Here is a 26357-nt window from a genome sequence, read left to right as displayed (position 1 = left end):
ATCTGTACACGCAAGGGACATAAGATTTCTTGATGAAATCAAGGACAGCTTCATGGAACAGCTAGTTCAGGAGCCGACAAGAGAAGGAAAAATACTAGACTTAGTCCTTAGTGGTGCTCATGATCTAGTGCAGGGGGTAACGATACGAGGGCCGCTTGATAACAGTGATCATAATATGATCGGTTTTGATATTGGCATTGAAGGAAGTGAAACTAGGAAATCAAGTACGCTAGCGTTTAACTATAGAAAAGGTGATTACGACAAAATGAGAAAAATGGTGAAAAAAAGACTGAAAGGAGCAGCTCGCAGAGTAAAAAACTTGCATCAGGCGTGGATGCTGTTTAAAAACACCATCCTGGAGGTTCAGGACAAATATATTCCACGTATTAGAAAAAAGGGAAAAAAGACTAAACGTCAGCCGGCGTGGCTAAACAGTAAGATAAAGGAAATCATTAGAGCCAAAAAACAATCCTTCAGAAAGTGGAGAAGAGAACCAACTGAAAGTAACAGGATAGATCATAAGGAATGCCAAGCCAAATGCAAAGCGGAGATAAGGAGGGCAAAAAAGGACTTTGAGAAGAAATTAGCGTTGGAAGCAAAAATACATAGTAAAATTTTTTTTAGATACATTAAAAGCAGGAAACCGGCCAAAGAGTCGGTTGGGCCGCTGGACGAAAATGGTGTTAAAGGGGCGATCAAGGAGGACAAAGCCGTAGCGGAGAAATTAAATGAATTCTTTGCTTCGGTCTTCACCGAGGAGGATTTGGGGGGGACACCGGTGCCGGAAAGAATATTTGAAGCGGGGGAGTCGGAGAAACTAAACAAATTCTCTGTAACCTTGGAGGATGTAATGGGTCAGTTCAGCAAGCTGAAGAGTAGTAAATCACCGGGACCTGATGGTATTCATCCCAGAGTATTAATAGAACTAAAAAATGAACTTGCGGAGCTACTGTTAGAAATATGCAATCTGTCCCTAAAATCGAGTGTAGTACCGGAAGACTGGAGGGTAGCCAATGTTACTCCGATTTTTAAGAAGGGTTCCAGAGGAGATCCGGGAAATTATAGACCGGTGAGTCTGACGTCGGTGCCGGGCAAGATGGTGGAGGCTATTATTAAGAATAAAATTGCAGAGCATATACAAAAACATGGACTGATGAGACAAAGTCAGCACGGATTTAGTGAAGGGAAGTCTTGCCTCACCAATCTAATGCATTTTTTTGAGGGGGTAAGCAAACATGTGGACAATGGGGAGCCGGTTGATATTGTATATCTGGATTTTCAGAAGGCGTTTGACAAAGTGCCGCACGAAAGACTCCTGAAGAAATTGCAGAGTCATGGAATCGGAGGTAGGGTATTATTATGGATTAAGAACTGGTTGAAAGATAGGAAGCAGAGAGTAGGATTGCGTGGCCAGTATTCTCAGTGGAGGAGGGTAGTTAGTGGGGTCCCGCAGGGGTCTGTGCTGGGTCCGTTGCTTTTTAATGTATTTATAAATGACCTAGAGATGGGAATAACTAGTGAGGTAATTAAATTCGCCGATGACACAAAATTATTCAGGGTCGTCAAGTCGCAGGAGGAATGTGAACGATTACAGGAGGACCTTGCGAGACTGGGAGAATGGGCGTGCAAGTGGCAGATGAAGTTCAATGTTGACAAGTGCAAAGTGATGCATGTGGGTAAGAGGAACCCGAATTATAGCTACGTCTTGCAAGGTTCCGCGTTAGGAGTTACGGATCAAGAAAGGGATCTGGGTGTCGTCGTCGATGATACGCTGAAACCTTCTGCTCAGTGTGCTGCTGCGGCTAGGAAAGCGAATAGAATGTTGGGTGTTATTAGGAAGGGTATGGAGTCCAGGTGTGCGGATGTTATAATGCCGTTGTATCGCTCCATGGTGCGACCGCACCTGGAGTATTGTGTTCAGTACTGGTCTCCGTATCTCAAAAAAGATATAGTAGAATTGGAAAAGGTACAGCGAAGGGTGACGAAAATGATAGTGGGGATGGGACGACTTTCCTATGAAGAGAGGCTGAGAAGGCTAGGGCTTTTCAGCTTGGAGAAGAGACGGCTGAGGGGAGATATGATAGAAGTGTATAAAATAATGAGTGGAATGGATCGGGTGGATGTGAAGCGACTGTTCACGCTATCCAAAAATACTAGGACTAGAGGGCATGAGTTGAAGCTACAGTGTGGTAAATTTAAAACGAATCGGAGAAAATTTTTCTTCACCCAACGTGTAATTAGACTCTGGAATTCGTTGCCGGAGAACGTGGTGCGGGCGGTTAGCTTGACGGAGTTTAAAAAGGGGTTAGATAGATTCCTAAAGGACAAGTCCATAGACCGCTATTAAATGGAAAAATTCCGCATTTTTAGGTATAACTTGTCTGGAATGTTTTTACGTTTGGGGAGCGTGCCAGGTGCCCTTGACCTGGATTGGCCACTGTCGGTGACAGGATGCTGGGCTAGATGGACCTTTGGTCTTTCCCAGTATGGCACTACTTATGTACTTATGTACTTATCATACCGCAGCTGTTCAAACTTCTTTAGACCATCTGATGTATGGTTCCCAAATTTTTCCCGGAGACTGTATCCATGTGCACTGCTTGCACTGTAGTATGATCTACCTACACAGTAATAGCTTCTCTTCAGGTGGAGTTGATATCCTTTTCCAAGCAGATGCTACCTCTAGATGTGCCACCATAACATGGAACATTATAGTAACATGGTAATTAACGGCAGATAAAGACCTGAACAGTCTATCCAGTTTACCCAATACTCACACTCATTATCACTTCATGATTAAATCAACAATGACTGTGATGTTATATACTTTATCACAAGCTTTTCATTGGTGTTTCTGGGACATAGACCGTAGAAGTCTGCCCGACTCTATCCTTATGTACCACCTACTGGAGTTGCCGTCAAAGCCCACATCAGCCTACCTGAATATGTAATTTTATTTTTGTTTTATACCATCTATTTTCTAAGTAGATCTCCTCTGTGTTCATCCCATGCATTTTTGAATTCCATCACTCTTTTTGTCTCTACCACCTACCTAAGGAGGGCATCCCAGGCATCGACCACCCTCTCCGTGAAAAAGAATTTTCTGACCTTACTCCTAAGTCTACCACTCTGCAACCTCAGTTCATGTCCTTTAGTTTTACCTTTTCCCCTTCTCTGGAAGAGATTTGTTCCTATATTAATACCTTTCAAGTTTAAATGTCTGTATCATTGTATCATATCTCCCCTGTCCCTTATTTGCTGTAGGCTATACATATTCATGTCTTCCAGTCTCCTCTCATACATCTTTTGGCGCAAACCTCATTTCATTATCAGTCTGTTTTGTGAAGCTAATCACATATGTTTGATACAGAAGCTAAAGTTTGGAATCCTTGGGTATCTTTACTATAGTGATTTCATTTATAACTCTAGTGATCCTATCTTGGCCCTTCATTCATTCCTGGCAAATGGTGAAACCTTGTACCCCTTAACCCACACTCTTTCCAGTAAGCATAAGCCCTAGCTTGCAGACCGTACAAAATATGGCAGTAAGAATTCTTTATACAAACAGTATATATAAAATAAGAAAAATGATTGAAAAACAACTAATAAAATTCAAATCAAATTACAAAATAAAGGGGTCCTTTTACTAAGGTGCACTGAAAATGGCTTGCAGGTTTTGGGCGCACGCTGATGCATTTCTCACCGTGCCTGTAAAAAAAGGGCTTTTTAAACTATTTGCCGAAAATTGATGTGCGGCAAAATCAAACTTGTTGCGCATCCATTTTGGCTCTGAGACCTTACCGCCAGCCATTGGCCAAGTGATAAAGACTCGTGCAGTAACCGGGTGATAATGACCTATGCGTGTCAGGTGCACTTGGTGCGCGTTCCATACGTGCGTCCAAAAAAAACAATTATTTTTCAGATGTGTGCCAAAAATGAAATTACCGCAAGAGCCACACGGTAGCCATGCAGTAACTCCATTTTGGCGCACACTGGGTGCACGTAGATGCTTATACAGCTTAGTAAAAGGGCCCCTTAGTTGATTGTTTATTAATATATAAATATGATAAGTGAAAAGTGCTCAGGTATAGTGTCACTCTCAAACTGGCATTGCTTAGATGACATGTGCATCACTGCACTTATCACATTATTAATGCAGCTAGTGGTACCAAAATCACTTGTTCAATATGCAGTGACAAGAAGTTTTTATAGTACAAAAACTTCTTGTCACTGCATATTGAACAAGTGATTTTGGTTAGAAAAGAGGCTTTATGTAGGCAAGAAAATTACCCATCTAGTGTGATGAAAAGACCATGGAAAATTTAACGGGAGGTCTGGAGCTGTCAGTCCTGACAGTTCTTCATGGTTGCAGAGGTCCTCTGCCACTCCTGCAGGAGGAAAAGGACCCGTGTGCTGGAGCAAGGAGATCACTGACAGCAGCGAGGGGGGCAGGGAAGATGTGAGTTCCCCAGAAAAGCAATTTTAAAAGGACTGTGTGAGTCAAACAGCACCAAAGAAAAGGAAACTTCCCCAAAAGAAAAGGACAGGCTAGAAGTAAACGAAAGGTCACGGCGCCTGTTGTGAAGTTATTTCCTCTGGCAGTGTCAAAAGAAAGTTGAATGAAGCTATACACCGGCTTTCATACATGCAGCTTCTTTGTGTGTATGAGAGCCATATACAAGCACTGAGTGTGCGCAGAGCAGTCATGCTTAGCGATTGGCTGTTTTTGCAAGCAGCTCATTTGCATGCGATTCGCTTTGGGAATCGCTCTGTATTTCCAAATCAGTAATTTTTACCAAGGTGGAAATACAGGGTCCTTTATGCGTCTGGGTCTTAGGTGCAAAATTGACTAGAGTACCGGCATTCACATGTGCATATGCATCTAATTTTAGATAACTTTGTACAGAGTTACCTCTAATAAGCTGTCTGGATATTAAAGCAACACTGCAGCACAGTCAACTCAGAGGAGCATTTCAGCAGAACCAACTTTTGGGTCAGCTGTACTGACCAAATTAGTTTAAATACATTGGCATCTTCAGTAGTACATTAAGAAATTGTAATAAATAAGAGTTTACCTAGTATTGGCACTTTTCTTCATGCTATAACAATACACAAATTATTGCTTGGGGAGTGTAAGTTAGTGTTTTCAGAAAATTATATCACATTCTGTGTCCATTGGAAAATAATCTTTGGAAAATGGAGTTCAAATGTTTGACAAGAGTAGGCAAGCATTTCTTCATGATAAGCAGCCACAATGATGTGAATCCAGTAAATCATGGTAAAAATGGCAGTCTCAGATCATATCAGAGACTATCATTTCTATCCCAATTACCTGGGTTTTGAGTAGTTTGTGATCATTGAATGCAACTGAATAAAATTCAGCATCTGTATGAAGATGTGGACGGTTTCATGCGTTTGCAGTATATTGTTTGAGTTAAAATTTTAATTTTGTTATAGAGGGGAAATGATTCCAGTTAAAGATTATATATTTTTATTTCAGGTACAGAGTGGGTGGATCCTGAAGACCCAACGGTCATTGCTGAGACAGAGCTGTTGGGAGCAGCAGCTTCAATTGAGGCTGCTGCTAAGAAATTAGAGCAGCTGAAACCTAGAGCCAAGCCAAGAGTAAGTGCATGTCTACAGGGAGTCATTGATGTCAACTGACCAGAAAAAGGGACATGACACTGTCTTTGAGGTTAATTTTCCACTTTTAAGCTGACCCGGTAACTGCTTTCACCTCTCTCAATACATTCAGGGTCATTTGGGGAAAATAGTTATGATTTCCACACTTTCAAGGAAGATAAATGGATTAGTGGGTCATTTGCATTAAACTTCTGAGGAATATGGTACTGCTTTCTCACAAGAATAATGTCAAACTGATTAGTAACAATTTAAAGTTGTAGGTTAGCCTGTGCAGAGAAGCAAGTTTAAACTAATGCCTTGGATCTATGTTACTTAGTTGTTTCCTATTCAGTCTTTAGCTGCATGTTGCCCTCAGTAATTGTGCTCCTGCTGTCTGAGCTATTAAATAGGGGAGGGCCACATGAATTGCAGCGCACGCATATGTCAGTATGATCTCATAAGCCCCTGTTTGGATAGAACAGAGACTAAAAAAATGTTATGTTTGTTTTTAATTTATTTTGGCCAAACATCCTTCTCGAACCCATCTCTATATAACTGCCATGCTGCCATCCGCATGCCATTGTGAAATGTTTTACAGTGACATTCAGCCAAGTATGAGCAGAGGAAGAGTGGAATATGAGATATATTGTAGCTGAAGGGAGTTAAGTTAGCAGCAAGCCTTGCCAGGAGCCCTCATGGTCTCTCTATTTTGTCCTTTTTTATAGTATCATTTCTTGGGACACGTTAGTTGCGGGGAAGGGGTAGATTTAGAGGAAAGGGCAGTTTGTGGTCTGGTGGGGCAGATGCAGGAGGTAGTTTTGGTGGTTGGAGGCATTTTAGGGGGTGAAGGAGCTGTTGCAAATGATTGTATTTGCGAGAGTACCTGGAGGTAGGGACAGTTTGGGGGCAAGGATAATAGAGAACAGGGAGAGATAGTTTTGAAGGAAAGCATTTTTAACTGTTACGTTTCACTGTAGTTTATATGCTAAAACAGCTGGAACTCTTTTTCCCATAGAAATGTATTGGGTCATTTTTAGGAGGCTTATTTCTCTGGAACCCCTGGTTTGATTTGGCCCATTGTGTAACCTGATATGACTTTTTCTGGTTTTACCCACAAGCCAAGTATCACCCAATTCTGTTAAATTTCCCATGCTATAACAGCTGGAACTTTAGCACCCATAGAATTGCATAGGGCCATTTAAGGGAGGGTAGGGGGTATTTCTCTGGAACTTCTAGTCCGATTTAACCCATTGTGGAACTTGATGTATCTTTTTAATGGTTTTTCCCTCATACAATATAATATATGCAATCTGTGAATTCATATTTATCTATGTCTTTGCATTCTCTTGGTCCTCTTATAGAGGTGTTTTGGCGAACCCTAAAACAGCTGTTATGGGAAAGGAGGTAGGGAGAGAAGGGACATTTAGGAAAAGGGTTGTTTTGGAGTGGAATAAGTTGCTGATAAGCGTAGTGGGGTGGGATTGGGTTTCCAGTTTAGGAAAGCAGTGAAAGCACTGCTGTTTCCTTGATGTTATGTTAACTGGGGTTGTTAATGTTTTATGATGGTACACCATCTTGATTGGCATTTTGCAATGCCAAGGAGAATGTGATTACATTTTTTAAAATAAATATTCCGCCAGCTCCCCACATGGGCCCAAAGCAGATCACAAGTCTGAGGCCAAAACAAAAAACTAGGAAGTACAATAATTATATTTAACTAAAACATAAATGTAATCTTCCAAACCTCTACATTAGACAAAAGGAAAAGTTTCGTCCCATTCTGTTAAATTTTGGGGGAGTTATTTTGCCCCTAGAAAGACTGATAGATATTATCAGCCCTTTTTGTAAAATTCTAACTTCCATTAGGTTGGAAAGAATAACAACTAAGCTCTCCTACAGTAAAACCACCTTGAAGAGTCCACATCTAGGAGGAAAGCACCAGCTATTCACTAAAAACAATGTAAAAAGAGGAAAAATATCAGTTAACATGTGTACAGTCAATTGCCTAGAATTTTCTTAAACCTTCCTTCTCTCAACTCAGAAATGAAAGAAATATATTCTTTTTGATTTGAATACATTTTCTACAAGAAATACATTTCCGGTAGCCCTGTTTGTCCTGTATATTGTCTTGAATAGATTGTAAGCTCCATGGAGCAGGCATTTTCTCTTGCATGTCTCTGTACAATGCTATATACATCTAATTGCTCAGTAGAAATAAGGTGTGATACAATATCAAAGTATCTGAGGAGTGAGCTAGAGGAGACGTAGACATCTGATATATTGAAAATTATGCCTATGTTTGGGTGTCTGAGAAGCTAGTGTACAGAGAAGCCAGTGTTTGAATACCTGACTTTCAGATTTAGGTGCCTAAGGCTAGATGTTATCATGTAAAACCCAACTACTAAGCTTTGAATGTTTAGCATATGGGGGGACAGGGGACATGTGATGAAGCTACATTGTAGTAAATTTAAAACGAATCGGAGAAAATATTTCCCCACTCAACATGTAATTAAACTCTGGAATTCGTTGCCAGAGAATGTGGTAAAGGCGGTTAGCTTAGCGGAGTTTTAAAAAGGTTTGGACAGCGTCCTAAAGGAAAAGTCCATAGACCATTATTAAATGGACTTGGGGAAAATCCACTATTTCTGGGATAAGCAGTAGAAAATGTTTTGTACTTTTTTGGGATCTTGCCAGGTATTTGTGACCTGGATTGGCCACTGTTGGAAACAGGATGCTGGACTTGATGAACCTTTGGTCTTTCCCAGTATGGCAATACTTATGTACTTATGTACATATTATATTTAGAAAGAGAGAGAGTCACACACACTAGGGACAATTCTGTGTCAGGGCACCTCCATTTTGCTTTCCTGGAGGTGTGCAGTAGGTGCTTACTCTATAAAGGAGCTTAGGCACCTAGTTTCTGTGTTAGAATACTAGTGTAATAATAATAACAGAATTTGTTATCCGCTTGTACCTATTCAGTTCTAAGCGGGATACAATAAAAAGAAGCCAGAACCTATCTGGGAATTAAATAAATAACAATAGCATGTGTAAAAATTACATAATAAAACAATCTCATACGCAGAACTAGTAGCAAGATGGTGAACATGATTACGCCTAGTTCAAAAAGACCAACTATCTAGTCTTTTCACCATTCTGAATAAATCACATATTTGTGAAATAAAAACATTTTGATCCTTCTCCTAAAGTCCTTATAATTGGCTGAAAGCCATATAGTTTGACAAATATTCTAATCTCGCCACATTAAATATAGCAAAAGTTCCAAAATGTTTGTTCTCTGCTTTCCTTGCAATATCGGGTAACCAAAAGGATTGTAAGTGATCTTCCTGCACACCCTGGCTTTATCTGTAAACATAACATGTCCATATATATAAACAGGGGCAAGGCTGAAAAATATTTTATAAAGGATACAGTAAAATTTTAATTGTATCCTAGCTTTCATAGGTAGGCAACGTTTTAATTTGTGAGAAATGCTTTCTTTTTTCTAAGTGATCCCAATATAGAAACACCTAAGTGCAGCATGGACACACATATCTTAGTGTTCTGTAAATTGCATATGTAAGTGGAAGCCCTGCTATGTCCCACCCATGCTCCTCCCCTGTGTAACGCCCTGTTACAAATTACATTACAAATATTCTTGTATTCCACAAACACCTTATAAGTGCTATGCTGATTTTGTTTTAAAAAGAAACCAGACAATCACTGGAAATAACAAATCAATGTAACTAACAAGATAGAAACTCTACAAAACAGGTTACTTAAGCAAAGATTTCCTAAACAAATAGGCTTTCAATGACTTCCTAAAGATTAAATAATTCTATATAATTCTAATATGTCTAGGAATAGAATTCCAAACTCTAGGTGCTTGAAACCAAAAGCTACAATAATTAAGGATTTGTTTTTGACCCCCCTTTGGAGTGGGAAAATGCAATGTCATAATGTCTCATAAACTTCTGTTCTTAGAAGACAACTCTACTAAGTCTGACAAACATGGTAGAGCCAGGCCGTAAAATATTTAAAAAATTATTGTGCACACCTTAAATACGAGCCTCAATCGGCAACCAGTCGGGAGAGGAATAATTCTGCCACATGTATGAGTCTGATACATTAAACGTGCAGCCGTATTCTGAACCCATCTCATTTTCTATGAATCAGAAAAAACACCTTTAAATCTCACTCTGAATGTTCTAGAGGACAAAACCCCTTTAAACCAACCAGTTAAGTACATTTTTCCCAATTCCAAATTTGCTTAGAATAGATATCAACATTATGGGCCGGATCTACGGATCGAGCCATCTTTTACGAAATATAAGACTCTGTTGAAGACATACTGTTTCATTTGGCATTTGGTACGGGAGCTTCGGAGGGTGGGGATAGAATTTTGGCTACATGATGCCTTTTCCTGTCCTTTATTTGAATCTTTGATCTGCTTCCTTGGATTGAATGTAGCTGTCCTATCAGAAATGTTAGTACTTTTCTTTGGCTGATAGACTGGAGACAAGGCAGTATAGCAAAAGTGGCATAAACAATAGTGCCGAAAAAAATTTGTCCTCAATGCTATACTATAAAGTGTACTTCGGGCTGAGTGCTCTCTATAGAACAGCATTTATTGCGTACTCCAGTGCCCAGCTTTGGGTGTGAGGACTTAAACCAGCTGAAACCTGTTGTAAATCCTGGCATGCAGCCCCCAAATTCTATAACACTGCTTGTAATTCTTAGGAATGCCCATGACCCACTCATGTTCCTCCCTTAGTCACAGTGGGTCAGGGGCATTCCTAAGAATTGCATGGGTATACATGTTCAAGTCAGCAAGTCTCTTCTCGTACAGTTTGCAATGTGACTCCCATACCATTTTTGTAGCTCTCCTTTGCACCACCTCAAGTCTTTTTACATCCTTGACAAGATACGGCCTCCAAAACTGAACACAGTACTCCAAGTGGAGCCTCACCAACAACTTGTACAGGGGCATCAGCACCACCTTTCTGCTGGTTCTACCCCTCTCGATGAAGCCTAGCATCCTTCTGGCCACAGCTGTCGCCTTGTCACATTTTCTTCACCTTTATATCCTCGGACTCCATCACCCCAAGGTCCCTAACCTGCATCAAGCTTACTGATCTCTCTTCTCTTATCCGGTAACTCTCTTTTAGGTTTCTGCACCCCAAGTGCATCACTCTACATTTCTTGGCATTAAATTTTAACTAAACAAATTAACTCCGGAAGAACACTTAATTTAATGCTATTGAGTCACATCCCAAATGACTTCTAAGTTATACTCAGTATTAAATAATCCTAATATATAATAATAGTGATAAATAATTTGCTCAGTTCTATTCTATTCTTACCATTACATCCCCAAGGGACCATGTGGCAGAATCAAAAAGGAACCATCATTGCACATTAGGCATTCCTATAACAAGTCCAGACCCGTGACTATTTTTCTAATGCTTGGAGACCCCTTCTCATTGTTTCTACTCCCTCCAGGGTATCCACTCTATTGGCTATCTTCGTGTCATTTGCAAAAAGGCAAACCTTTCCTTCTAACCCTTCAGCAATATCTTTTACAAATATATTAAACTGAATTGACCCCTGCACCTACCCCTGAGACACTCTACTGCTTACCTTCCTTTCCTCCGAGCAGATTCCATTTACCACCACCTTCTGCCGCCTGTCGGTCAACCAGTTTCCTATCCAGTTCACCACTTTGGGTCTTAAGTTAAGCTCTCTCAGCTTATTCACGAGCCTCCTGTGAGGGAACGTATCAAAAGCTTTGCTGAAATCCAAGTAGATTACATCTAGCACACGTCCTTCATCCAGTTCTTTGGTCACCCAGTCAAAGACGTCAATAAGATAAGTTTGGCAGGATTTTCCTTTACCTCAGATCTTGTAACCCGATGTGTTCTAGAAAGTCAATAATCCGTTCCTTTAGCAGCTATTCCATTATTTTTCCTACCACCGACATGAGGCTTACCAACCTGTAGTTTCCCACCCCCTCCCTGTCTCCACTTTTGTGAAGAGGAACCTCATCAGCTCGTCTCCAATCCCTTGGAACCTCTCCCATCTCTAAAGATCTATTAAATAAATCCTTAAGAAGTTCCAACAAGACTTCTCTGAGCTCCCTTAGTATTCTGGGATGTATCCAATCCAGCCCCATAGCTTTGTCCACCTTCAGATTCTCAAGCCATTTATAAATGCTTTCTTCCATAAATGGCACAATATCAACTCCATTCCCAAATATTCCCTCGGTGGTCAACCGCAGTCCTTCTGCAGGTTTTCTTCCATGAACACTGAAGAGAAGTAATTGTTTAGCACGTTCGCTTCACCAACATCACTCTCCACATAGCCATTCTCATTATCTTCCAGTCTTTCAATTCCATTTCTATCTGTTCTCCTTTCTCCAGTATATCTGAAAAAGGTCTTGTCACCTCTCTTTACCTCTTTAGTCATTTTTCTTCCACTTGTGTTTTCGCTAGCCGTATTTCCCTCTTTGCTTCTTTGAGTTTAATCCAATAATCTTTTCTGTGATCCTCTTGTTGTGTTCCTCTGTAATTCTTGTGCGAAGCCTCCTTTGCTCTTATTTTTTCAGCTACTGGTACTTGTTTGGAGAACCATACAGGCTTCTTGTTTCTCTTGTTTTTTGTTTACTTTCTTGACGTAAAGATCAGTTGCCATATTTATAGCAACCTTCAGCTTGAGCCACTGATTTTCCACTTCACCTAGGCCTTCCCATGCCATCAGCTCCTTCTTCAGGTACTGTCCCATTTTACCACAATCAGTTCGTCTGAAATCTAGTAATTTGAGTTTTGTGCACTCTGCCTCTGCCCTTATATAAAAGCATATTATGTAATGATCACTATTACACAGGTGGGCACCCACCCGGATATTGGTCCAATGTTGACCCTTTCCCTTGTGGGTTCCGTCACCATTTGTCTGAGCAAGGCACTTTGACAGGCGTCCACAATGTCCATACTTCTGTCTGATTCTGACAACAGGGCGTTCCAATCCACATCAGGCAAGTTGAAATCTCCCAACAGTAGCACCTCCCCTTTCTTACCAATCTTTTGAATATATTCTATTAGATCCTTATCCAGCTTCTCCGTTTGTGTTGGAGGTCTGCAGATAACCCCTGTATGGATACAGGTTCCATCATCTCTTTCCAGAACGATCCATAAAACTTCTTCCTTTCCCCAGTTTCCCCGCATTTCAGCAGCTCTGATATTGTCTCTCACATACAGTGCCACTCCACCTCTTCGGTCCTCCCTATCCTTTCTAAAAAGATTATAGCCCAGTATGGTCTCATCCCATTCATGGGAATCATTGACCACATCTCTGTAATAGCAACAATATCCAAGTTTTCTTCATGCATCAGGGCTTGCAAATCTTGAACCTTTTTACTTAGACTACAAGCATTTGTGCTCACTGCTTTCCATATGCTAAGTGAGTTTTGGTGGTTTTCTTTATTTAGATGACCTTGTAAAGATGGGTGGGGGTAAAGGTGTATATTTGATTTGGGGAATTGCATTAATTGCACTGTATAAGATTTAAGGACATGTGCTCAGAACAAAATAGTGGAAACTATTATAAAGAATAAAATTATAGAACACGTAGACAAACATGGTTTAATGGGAGAGTCAGCATGGGTTTAGCTGAAAGAAGGCATGCCTCACCAACTTGCTTCATTTCTTTGAAGGCATGAATAAACATGTGGATAAAGGTGAGCCGGTTGATGTGTGTATCTAGATTTCAGAAAGCTTTTGATAAAGTTCCTCATGAGAGACTGCTGAGAAAAATTAAGTCAAGGGATAGGAGGCAAGGTTCTGGTATGGATTAGGAATTGGTTATTTCACAGAAAACAGAGGGTAGGGTTAAATGGTCATTTCTCTCAATGAAGGAGAATGGAGTCTGCAGGGATCTGTACTGGGACCAGAATTATTTAAGATATTTATAAATGATATGGAAATCGGACCAACGATCAGATTTGCAGATGATCAAAAACTATTCAAGGTTGTTAAAACATGTGCGGACTGTGAAGTATTTCAGGAAGATCTTAGGAAATTGGAAGAGTGGGAATCCAAATGGCAGATGAAATTTAATGTGGACGAATGCAAGGTGATGCACATTGGAAAGAATAATTCGAATCACAGTTACCTGATGCTCGGGTAACCCCACCTTGGGGGTCAGCGCTCAAGAAAAATATCTGGGTGTAATGTAGATAATACACTGAAATCTTCTCAGTGTGCAGCAGTGGCCAAAAAAGCAAACAGGATGCTAGGAATTATTAGGAAAGGGATGGTGAATAAGTGCAAAAATTCTATAATGCCTTTGTATCGCTCCATGGTGCGTCCGCACATTGAGTATTATGTTCAATTTTGATCATCGTACCTCAAAAAAGATATAGTGGAATTAGAAAAGGTTCAAAGAAGAGCAACTATGATAAAGGGGATGGAACTCCTCTCGTATGAGGAACAGCTAAAGAGGTTAGGGCTCTTCAGGTTGGAAAAGAGACGGCTGAGCGGATATATGATTGAGGTCTTCAAAATCCTGAGTGGTGTAGAACGAGTAGAAGTAAATCAATTTTTTTACTCATTCCAAAAGGGGACACTCGAGGAAGTTACATGGAAATACTTTTAAAACAAATAGGAGAAAATATTTTTTCACTCAACGAATAGTTAAGCTCTGGAACTCTTTGCCAGAGGAGGTGGTAACAGCGGTTAGCGTATCTGGGTTTAAAAAATGTTTGGACAAATTCCTGGAGGAAAAGTCCATAGTCTGCTATTGAGACAGACATGGGAAGCAACTGCTTGCCCTGGGATTTGTAGTATGGAGTGTTGCCATGATTTGGATTTCTGCCAAGTACTTTTGACCTGGCTTGGCCACTGTTTGGAAAACAGGATACTGGGCTAGGTGGACCATTGGTCTGACCCAGTATGGCTACTCTTATTTTCTTATGACTAGATTTTTACCAATAATATTTATTTACAATACAGGTTAATGCAATAATGTTAAACGTCAGTTTTAGGGATTTTACACAAGGGAAATGTTTTTAGAAAGTCTGAATTATTAATTAGGCTGGATTAATAGTAACTCACTTTGATTGAGGCTCAGATGAATTCTTTCTGTTGCTGGCTGGAGTGGTGAAGAAGCTCTTTTCTCTGTAGTTGGATAGTCTTTGGTTAAGGTTCAGGTGAATTCTTTCTGCTGCTGGTTGGAGTGGTGAAGGAGGTCTTTGCTGGAAAAGAAGTCTTTTGGGCAGATTTATTGAGAATGGAACCTGGCTTGTCCCAGAGAGATTCAGTGAAGGTCCAGAGAGGTGCATATTGTCCAGCAGCAGAGTCGAGGCAGAAAGAAGAGAAGAGAGTTAAAGAGAGAGGGGGGTGGACTGTGTTCCAGGTTTTATAATTTCTTGTTGGGCCAATAGGCTCAGGTCAGGTGGGGTGTATTGATCCAATGAAAACTGAGGAATAACTGAAAACTAGTCCTGTCTAGTTTTGAGATGGGACATGGTGGCTGGTCACATGTTTAAATGACATCATAGGAGTTCCTGGCTGGCTGGCTAGCTGGCTGGCTATCTGCTGTATTACACACCCATACCTGACAGGATTAAAAGAGTCATTGTCTGAGAGTAGATGGGCTTTCTTTTGTCAGACTAGGTGGATCCATGGTCTTGGAGTTTCAGGTATATGGCTGTCTTTTGTTAACTCCAGACTGTGATTGCTGTCAATATGCCGACTCTGTTCTTTGAGGATGTGGTGATTGACTTTTAGTATCTACCCAGCTAGTTCTACTGTTAAAAGCTATCACTGGTCTTCAGGGGGAGAGTGCAGGTCAGATCTGTTTTTCTGATACTGTGCCAAGAAGTTTCTGCAAAACATTTTTTTAATATATCTATATTTTTTCCCTGCAAAATCAATAATTCTGAAAATTCCTCATACCATGCTACAACCTTTCCATCTGTCATCATGTTTATTCTGGGAGTGACTTTCTGAATTCCCTTATTTTCTTTTGTCACCCCCACCATCTAGTTTAAATATCTAGAAGCATACCCTCTGAATTTGTCCCCAAGGATCCTGTTACCCAACACAGAAAGATGTAGCTCATCATTACAGTACAGCTTGTTGTTTTTCCACATATTACCCCATGCTCCTATGTATCTAAAACCTTCTTCTTTACACCAAGATTCAAGTCACTTATTGAATTCCTCTGTTTTGTGTAGTCTTTCCTCTCCCGACATGTAGGAATTCTTAAAAAAAAAAAAAAAAAAAAAAAAAAAAAGCAGTCCAAACCCTAGATTTCAGTCCCTCCCCGAGCTTTTGGAATGCTGTCTGTGCTATAAACTTGCTATTGTCGGCCAGGTCATTTGTCACCAGGTGGATTACAACATCAGTATTTGAATCCTTGCTCACTTCTTGGATCACATTCAGTATTTGGTCAGTACTTCTGGTAGCTGATGATCCTGGAAGGCATTTCACAAGGTTGGAGCCCTTGAACTGTGTTCCTAAGGTAATGCCTCTGATAATGGAGTCTACTTGCAGTAATAATGTTCTGCTTTTCTCCAATCTGTCCTTGGTTTGGGGATGTTTCTTTGGTTGTGCTACCTTCTTTGTCTCTGGTTCCGCCTCAGTACTTCTTTTCTCAGCATCATAATGATGCAATGCAGCAAAGGAATTAAACAGGGGCAAAGGTTGGGAGGGTGAGTGCTTCTGTATCATAGGTCTTAATCTGCCAGAGCCTACTGTGACCCTTTTGTTGCTCGGTTTCGTTCTCTGTGGCAGTGGTGGTGGTAAATTGGCTGGGAATTGAGTAGTCCTGAATGCTTTCTTAATTGTAGCCAGTTCCTTCTTGAGTTTGTTGATCTCATTTTTCATAGCTGATATTTGGAGACAGATAGGACAGGCTCTAAGGGTCCAGATAGTTTGCCTGAGTATTAAAGTGGAACATGTATTGCACTGAATGAAGGTCATGTTGATGTGATTTACAAGTGTGAAAAGGTGAACTGTGATAGGGGATATAAAGGAGTAGGACTGAATCACCAGATTCAATGCACCAAATTGGTCAGATTAAGTCACTGGCACAGAAGGCTCAAAACGTAGTTTTATCAGTACTACTACTACTGCTTACAGTGGCAGAAGGGACAGATCTATATAGAGTATAGATAAAGAGTATGGCTTCTTGTTCCCTTTTGAAGTAGGGGCAAAGGAAAATCCTGTAGTAAGGTGGTGAACAAATTTAAGGGAAAGAGAAAGTAAATGAATAGCCTTCTATTGGTATATAAAAGTGTAGCAAACCTGTGTATATATTAAGAGATCCCTTTAATCTAAAACAGAAAAAGCATCTGATACAATGCAGAAAGCCGGAGAGTTTGTTTTTTTTTTTTTGGGGGGGGGGGGGGGGTTAGTTACATTTGTACCCTGCTCTTTCCCACTCATAGCAGGTTCAATGCGGCTTACATATTATATACAGGTACTTATTTGTGCCTGGGGCAATGAAGGGTTAAGTGACTTGCCCATAGTCACAAGGAGCTGCCTGTGCCTGCAGTGGGAATCGAACCCAGTTCCCCAGGACCAAAGTCCACCACGCTAACCACTAGGCCACTCCTCCACTGCAATTAGAAATGATTTGTTTTCAAAACCTTCTTTGAATTGGGTGGAATAATTATTGGAGATAGAAGGTGTATTAGGCAAGCTATATAGGAAGTGTCAGCCTTGGGGTTGGTGGGCGGTGGGGTGGGAGGGCCTAAACAACTGAGAAACTTTAAAATGTGTTAGCTGTGAAACCTATCTCCAATGCTTTATTTAAAACCAGTGCTATCAAATAACAGAAAATTAACACTTATAGTGAGAGCAGTGCCCAAAATAAAGGTAATCAATCTTATATTAGGAATTTAACAGGAAGCAGAGCATAAGATAAAGTAGAAGACAAGTTTGAAACAGTTTTTTTTTTCTTTTTTTTTTGTTCTTAAATACAGAAAGAATCTAGAGAAGTAGAACAGAAAGGCAGAAATTTCAAACAGATGATTAAAATGCTTAAGACAAAGGTCATGCATCAGCCTCTACACCTTCTTTGAAGTGTGAAAGTCGTTGACGTTTTGCTTTGATTCCATCCTCTTGCTATAGTAGGATCCTCTGTGTTTATCACACACTTTTTTTAATTCTGTCACTATTTTTGGCTCTATGAGGGCATTCCAAACATCTACTGCCCTTTCAGTGAAAATGTATTTCGTGATGTTGCTTTTAAGTTTACCTCATGCAGCTTCATTTCATATACTACAAGGTCCCTGCCTTTGGAAAAAGATTTAATTGTTCATTGATAACTTTCCTCTGGCCCTCCTTTTCTCTAGGGTGTACATATTCAGGTCTTCTAGTCTCTTCTCATATATCTTCTGGCACAGACTCCATAACATTTTTGCTGATTTCCTCTACACTGCTTCAAGACTTTTTATATCCTTAATGAGATATGGCCTCCATAACTGAGCATAGTACCCCAAGTTGGCTAAGAGCGATTCAGTCTAGCCTTGGTGCTGAAAGTTTTAGTAGTAGAGCCCAGGCCAGTGATTCCTAAACCTGGTCCCGGAGGCACACCAGCCAGTCAGGTTTTCAGGATACCCACAATGAATATTATGAGAGAGATTGCATGTGAGTTTCTCTCATTAATTTTCATTGTGGGTATCCTGAAAACCTGACTGTCTGGGATGCCTCCAGGACCAGGTTTAGGAATCACTGGCCCAGGCTGTTCTTTTGCCTTATCTCAACTATTATAATTTTTTATACAGAGGAATTACTGTGAAGCTTTGAGGCTACAGCTCCTCCAAAATACGGCCACTAGATTGATTTTTAAAGTTAGCAAATTTGAGAGAGTGACAGTACCTCCTCAATAAACTACATTGACTTCTGGCATCCTCCCGTATAATATTTAAAATAGCATGTATGTTTTTTAAATCCTTAGCAGGACAAAATCTAGTCTAAGTATTTTTTTTTTCTGTTGTCCTCAGGGAGGGCGTTTCGGTCTGCTTATCTGTATACTTTAGTGTTTCCGAGTCCTCGAGGTGTGAAGCTTAAGAGTTATTGGAATAATTTAAGAGTCATTTGAATAATTCTTTTAAATATTTGGCAGTGAAAATATGGAATGGTATTCCTTATCAAATAGTATTTAGAAAAAAATTGAAGGCTTTTAAATGTATTCAGATATTAATTTAGTTTAAGCTTTGTTATATCATTTTATCTTTTGGTTGTTACTTTGTAATTCCATCTGACTGAAATGGTTTTTTCTTGTAATCCTCAATGAATCCATGTGGAGATATAGCAGAATGTAAGTTATGAATGGAATGGAAGTATGTTTATTCTCAAATCTAACCACACATTCCCAAGGAAATCTAAGGACAAATCTAGCTCCAAGCAGAAAACCTTCCCGGCATATAGCCAGAAACTGTTTTCTCTTCATGGGTTCTTCTATATACTTCAGAACAATTTTGAAACTTATCTCCCAGAAACAAAGTATTTTGATTACAAAAGAACATCTATGTCACAAAGTCCTTACCTTGAGCAAAGTTAAGTTACTGACAAAGTTGGCCATCTTGGTGGCCACTCAAGTCTAGACAGTTCCCCAGTCTGTTGCTGGCTTGCTTTCCTCCTCCTCCTCCTCCTCCTCCTCTCTGACAGATAATAAATATTATGAAGAGGTGGCTGAACAGAATCTGGAATTTTCAAAACTTCCCTTAGTCACCTCTGAAAGATCTCCCTCACAGATGTTGATACCCAGGATGAAAGTTTAATAGCTGTAGATTTAAATGCCTCAAGCAGATCTCTGTTCTTTTTTTACACAGCTAATTTGTAATGGATTAATGCTGCTTTGACTTACTGGAACAATTAAATAGCTCTTCAGTTCTGTATGAGATGTTGACTGAGGCTCCTGACCATGTATTTTCTCTGAATTTTGAAAATAAGCTTTAACAATAGAAACATGAATCAGGTAAAGTGATGCCAAGAACATTTAGATGGAGTCTAGTGTTATCACTGATGGTGTCAGGAATGATAAAATCTCTTACAATGGCTCTGAGCCTTCATACTTGGGGAAGCAGCTATGTATTGTCCAAACTCATTGCCTCCTACCTTACAGGAGGCCTGTGCTGCAATTCTCAAGCCAAACATCATTGTCCTCCAGCCTCTCCCTTCTGTAGCAGCTTCACCATTTGGGCCAGACCTGAGTGAGGTATTGTAAAAACTCTCCAAGGGCAACCACCCTACTGCCATTCCTTTATCAAAATTTCTCTTAGCAGGATTCTGTACTGTTTCCATGCCAGCTTTCAGATCCTTGGAGGCAAGGCCTAATGGGCTGTGCAAATTGTCACAGTCCAAGCAATGACCCTTCCTCAGCTGCTACTGGAAGGGTTCTACATAGGTAAGTGCCGAGTAAAGTCCTCCATCAAACGCTGCTGGGTCTGCATAACTTGCTAGATAGTGCGAGGAGGGGATACCCAAATCCAACCTTTACACCTAGGCATGGTGAGAAGATCTGTCCTTGAAGAAAATCAAACTGAACCAACTGCCAGGTTTTTGCCACTGAGGAGACCCTCCTGTTGGTACCATTTATCAGCAGCAGCAAACCAAAGGGGAAAAGCTACTTATAACGGATGTTATGCTATTTCAAGAGAGCCAACACCTCTCTAAACTCACAGCATCACTTCAAAGAGATAGCAGATAAATCTTGAAAGATCTCATGGTATTTGCACTCAATAGACACTCTCTTCTTTGTTTTTCTCAGAAATGTCTCTATCTTTAAAATTATGCAGACATACCACAATATCTCTGGGAAATTCCTCCTCTTTGGGCCCAGCTTGAAACTCACTCAGTATCGGCATCCCACTCCTTCAGGTCTGCCTTGGTAAGTGGAGTTGCATCATCTGGTGCTCGGTGCTTTGGCGATCTTTGTGGCACCATGTCTTCTCTGACGCACTCTCTCCAGAGTCTGTTTGTGCTGTCATAGACGCACCACGTGGCTGTGGTCTGCTCCTGTCAACCACTCAAGTCGCTCATCGGGGATCATCCGCTCACTTCTTTGCCGGTGTATTTGAGCCTCAGAGAGCACAGGTACGAGATCTTCACTCTGTGCCTTCGATTTGGTGGGAAATGCAGCTAAACTTCATGGGGTTTAATGTTACAAGTTTAGACCCAACTGAGGCCTACACAGGCAGAAAAGTAATAGAATAGTTTTAGAGATGTGGAAAATGTGATGTGTTCTGTTGGAGACAAAGCTTAGGCATTTAATATACCATGAAACAGTAGGTCTGTCCAGTGGATCAGTGGCAAGTGCTGTACTGTACCATGCTATGCCTTGCAGAAGACCTATGTTGGAGCTTTAATTCCTTAGGCCAGCTGGTGCTGGGGTTCTGTGAAGGCAGTGGTCATAACCCCAGAGAGATGGAGTGTCAGCTGTTTCTTAGGGTTCATTTTGACTGGCTATCGTAGGGAACTGTGGTTTGGTCCTGTAGCCAAGGATTGTCACTGAAATGACTTTGGACTGGGAGGAAGATATAAAACTCAGAGTAGGAGAGAAACGCTAGGGTGGTAGCTTAGGAAGTGTGCAGGCATACTTTTCAGGGTTTCTGAAGATTTTATTTTTCAAAGTGAATAAAATGCATATTTAATAAAAGTTTGCAATGTACATTAGAAAGTTGACATGCTCAAATCATGCTGTTAATTTTGCATGCACCAATTTATTTTTATGGCACATGCTAACAAACGCATATTCCTATCAATTTTTCTTGAGGGCATATGACACTTGAGGAGCTTATTCCACTTATCCTACCAGGTCAAAAAAAAAAAAGAAAAAGAAATCGCAGCAGTTTTATAGGGAATCTGATTAGAATTAGGAAGGCAGATTGGGTCGAGAGCACTTAGATTGTACAGTTCCGTTCCTTTGCTTCCTGTACAGCCAGCACACAATAGCATCAGACTGTTGCCTAGTAACAATTGTTCTTCAAACACTGTTGCTAACAACTCAACCACTTCACTGGGGACTGGCACCAACAATATCATTTATTACTTGCCTGAATTTATAAGCATATGTAATTAGATAGATGCAATTTCTGCTAGTTTTACAGTGCTTGGTACATGGAAAGCATATTTTCTGCTTTGCCTCCATTCTATTGTGTCCAGGATTCTCGTTTTGGTTATATTTAATAGACTGAAATATGTATCTTATTTCCTTTATTCTTTTGTTTGTTGTTTTTCTTTCTTCCCCCTTTGTTTCTCTCCTTCTCATCTGTCGTCAGTGAATAATTTCAGTCTCAAATTGGCAATTTCAGGGATCCTATATTTCTTTAAGGCAAACCCTGAAGGACAAATAAAACCTTCCATTATAAATTGTTATAAATCCAAAGCCAAGCACACAGATTATAGTTAAAATAAAGCAGATGGCATAGTGCTCATTTTTTAGTCTTAATCAGACTGACCATATGTTGCATTTTTTTCATCACACTTTTTTTTTCTGAAGTCCTTTCTCTTGTTTACCTACTGTTGAGCCAGGAATCCCTAGAGAAAAAGGTACCATTAATAGAAGACCTTTTCTTCTATTGTTTTTGATTTTTCAAATAGAAACCCTTCTGGTTCTGTGGGTTATTAGACTTCAAGGATATAATCCTGGATTCTGTAACTAAGAGACCTTTCACGTTTATGAAAAACAAAAAGTGCAATGCATTTCTCCTCCATGCAGATTCTTGCAGGGGAAAAAATAGATATCTTTATAGTATATTTAATACCATTTGTAAGTGTAGATGTCACTGCATTTTTGACTGTTTTATTTCAAATTTGCTTTCTTTTTTTCCACTGGCACATAGCTGAATTTGGATGTATGAGAAATAAACTGAGGTGTCCTTTTACTAAGGTGCACTGAAAAATGGCCTGCGGTAGTGTAGGTGCGGGTTTTGGGCACGCGCAGATTAATATTTCAGCGTGCCTGTAAAAAAGGCCTTTTTAAAATTTTTGCCGAAAACGGATGTGCGGCAAAATAAAAATTGGTACGTGTCCATTTTGGGTCTGAGACCGTACCACCAGCCATTGACTTAGTGGTAAAGTCTCACGCGCTAACTGGGCAATAATGACCTACGCGCGTCAGAAAATAAAATTATTTTTCTGACTCACGTAGCAGATGCACGCCAAAAATGAAATTACCACAAGAGCCACGTGGTAGCCGGGTGGTAACTCCAAATTGGCACATGTTGGGCATGTGTAGGCACCTACGTGGCTTAGTAAAAGGGCCCCTGAGTGTAATAACTCTTAATTTTACCTGAGAAGAGGGGTGTGTGTGTGTTAGCAGCTGAGTATACCTATTCTGAAAGGTGGCATTATTGTAATGTTATATTATAGCCCTGTTATATTATTATTTGTGGTATAAATAACTGATATATGAAAATAACTTGTTTTAGTTTTCTGCGCAATTTAAGATCTAGAACAGCAGTAACACTAGAGTCCTTCCTAGATTTGGTAGGACCTCTCAGGGTACTCACACTTTGCAGGCTACACAATGATGGGAGTTAAAGGCCAGCCAAGGACACTAGTCCTCAAATTAGTGTGCAAAACAGAATAATAATTTTACTTCCCCCTCCAATTTGTAGCCCTACATAATACCAAGGAATTTTCATCCAAATGTAGTACCATGCAGTTATCATTAAATGCCCTTATTCAGTGAGTTTGCTGACTAGTTTCAAACTGCCTTTAAACAATAAATGAAATTGTTTTCAGCTGGCATGAAATGTGTTGAATTCAAGTGTGAAATCAGCTTGTATTGCATTGCAAGGAAGTTAAATTCAATGGTGATATCTTCCAACAGCATTTCCTTATTGTCTTCACTAGACCAGTTCAGAACCTGTGGGTTATGCCCATCTACCAGCAGATGGAGACCAAAAATATATTTTTTAATTCCTGTGTACTTTGCCCTATAACCAAGCAGCATAAGGTCTTTAGTATTTTTCTAGCTACAGCAGATGGTGCAGACGATCATGCAGGTTCTAGACTGGCTAGTAGTATTAGGTTCCTGGTCCAGTTGGAGAACTTGTAACCAGTAGAGCATGGGGCTTTCATTAGAAAAAAAAAAAGGACAAGTACCCAGAGGAGTCTGAGTTTTTCTAATTTTCCAACTCTTTTGTGCACAGATCCGTTTCTTTATTTCATGGAAACCAAATTTCGATCAGAACAGTTCCTAGCTTTCTTCCAAATTTGATTTCTCCTTTTCATATTATCCAGTTAGTCATTCTCTTCATTTTCCCTATTAAATGTACATTAAAGAGTGGGGAGACAAATTTATTACCTTATGCTTCTTAGATGTACATTGAATATTGATGAGATATTTGAATGTAACTAATGAGATAGGATATTTGCCTTATTTGGAAGAATAAGAAAGGGCGAAGCAACCTATAAGGCTCCTATTTCTCATTGGCTCAAAAAGGCAATTTCTTTTACTTTTATTGTTTACTCAGAACTTACTATAATACTTTTTTGTTAAACAAACAAACATATATGTAGCTAGATATTCTCAAAGGTAAACCAGTTCTAAAGGGTTTGAGAGTTCATTCCATTAGGAGTCTGTCTACTTCATGGACAGAACTTTGCGCAGTGATGCCAGATGACATTTGCAGGACAGTGACATGGTCTTCGATGCATACATCTGCTAAGCACTACAGATTAAATGTGGCTGTGAGAACAGAAGCTACATTTGAAGCAGAGGTAGAAGCAGAGGTAGTCCAAGTGCATGTTTCAAACTCCCACACATCTTAAAGATTTCTTTGCTACATCCCGCAGATTCTGGACTGGCTTGGTGAAGTCAATAACAAAAGAAAAATTCTTATTAATTTGTATTTCCTTTAATTTCATCAGACCAGTCCATATTCTCACCTGTTCAGCTGGCATAGTTTTATTAGTAGTTTGATTTTTTTTTTGCTGTTTCATTAGTTTACTTGTTCTAACTCCTGTAAAAGCACGAAAAAAAAGAAAAATAAACATAAGAAGGAGGATTTTAAAAAAATTACTAAGGGGGGGCACAATGTTAACTGGCCTATTTGACCTTAAGATCTTACCTTGCACAGTTCCTATGGCCTGGCTTGATGTATGTAATATTTATGTTGCTATAATTGTGTTAATAGTATTTTTGTAAGTACTTTTTAATTATGTATGTTGTTGTTGTTCCCCGCCTTGGACAAGGGCAGGTTATAAATAATAAATATAAACGTAACCATAAGGCAAAGCACACAGGGCTTTTTTTTTTCTGACTTCATCTGCTGCTAAATGGGCATAACCCACAGGATCTAGACTGATTTGATAAGACTCAAGGAAAGAAATTTAGCAGGTAAGACATAATTTTTCCTTCCTGGATGGTCACGAGTACTAATGTATGAACATGCAATCAAAACAAAGTGCATCTGGAGATATTGGAGAAGTTTGTTTGATGAAAACAATTTTGTATGTAATAGAAATGTACAAAGAACTAAAACACATTTAAATGACATTGAATATAATCGGGTGATCTTTTTAAAACTCTGGGATACATTCTAAAAGGTTTGGGTGTGTATGCTTTTTCAGTCTCTGCTCAGTTGCTTTAAAGATGCAGCTGGTACCCAATGTAAAGCAGCAGTTCTAGCAAACCTTTCTTTAGACATTCAGGGGACAGTAAAAATGGACAAATGTTTAAAATTTTCCTGTTTTTCATTCTAGTTTGTATTTTATGCTTGATGGGATATTTAGTCTTTTAAGATAACGATATATTACTTTCCTATTAATCTTCTTATCTGAACCCCACGGGGGGATTTACACCGATGCATGTAAAGCATGAATATAATACAAACGGCAAAAGTGATTTGGGGGAAGGAAAGGGTTTTTTGGGTTTTTTTTTAAAGAGATATGATGCTATAATGGGGTTACATATGTCTTTTTAACTACCAATAAGCTATACAAATAAATAACTCTTCAGAAACAATATAATTTGGGAAAGAGGGAGACCCAAAAAAACAGAATCTAGCTAGTACTACTGCTTTAAAGGTATGATTTTTTTAAAAATGATCAACATATGGGAGAAAAAATGTACAATTATATTGCTTTTGTGTTTTGTTCATTTTTCAAAACTGTGAGAGAGAATCAGGTTTGTAAACCTCTCAGTTTGGCTGAGGGATTCATAATGGTGGTGTTTTCATGTTTGCAGGTAGGTGTTGTGCCTCCAAAGGCAGGTAAAGGAACTGCAACATTGTAGTCTGTTCCCTTCCAGTTACCTTCAGCATGTTGTCCTTACCAAGCCGAATCAAACCTGAATTTCTTACTCTGTAGGACTCTGTGTGATATGTTTGATATATTAGATTGTTATTTAATCCAACTATATATCAAACATATTCCTACAGTGTCCTGCCCTGACTCCTGGTGTTCGTATAGTAGTAAGAAAGGCCAGTATGGAGTAGCACCTAAAACCAGTGGCAGGTGTTTAAAGACTAGAAGGCTCACATGTAGTTTTATCACAGCACAATTAAGATGTTCTCCTAATAAGGTAGCTCTGAGAGGTGATATGATTTCCTGGATCATCAGAAGTGCAACAAAAATGATAGCAACCGAAAGCTGTACAGTCAGAATCCATTGTGTTTCATCCAGCTGTACAGAGTAATTCATCCTTTCTGCTGTATGTCAGCTAAACAGAAAGTAAAAATGACATTTCAGATTGGATTCATTTTAATTATGAGAAGGGAA

The 26357-nt window shown here is 39.7% G+C and overlaps 1 protein-coding gene across 1 annotated transcript in view; it reads left to right on the top strand.

Annotated features, from left to right (window-relative positions):
* The window catches only part of TLN2 (talin 2), a 523010-nt gene that overhangs the window by 475295 nt on the left and 21358 nt on the right, over nucleotides 1–26357 (top strand). The window contains 1 exon segment of the mRNA XM_030188409.1: nucleotides 5501–5625. Within this exon segment, the coding sequence (XP_030044269.1) occupies nucleotides 5501–5625 (125 nt within the window).

Source organism: Microcaecilia unicolor, chromosome 1 (assembly GCF_901765095.1).
Source record: "Microcaecilia unicolor chromosome 1, aMicUni1.1, whole genome shotgun sequence".
NCBI classification, from domain to species: Eukaryota; Metazoa; Chordata; class Amphibia; order Gymnophiona; family Siphonopidae; genus Microcaecilia; species Microcaecilia unicolor.
Note: the sequence above shows the minus strand (reverse complement) of the source record. Positions and strands in the feature narration are given on the sequence as shown.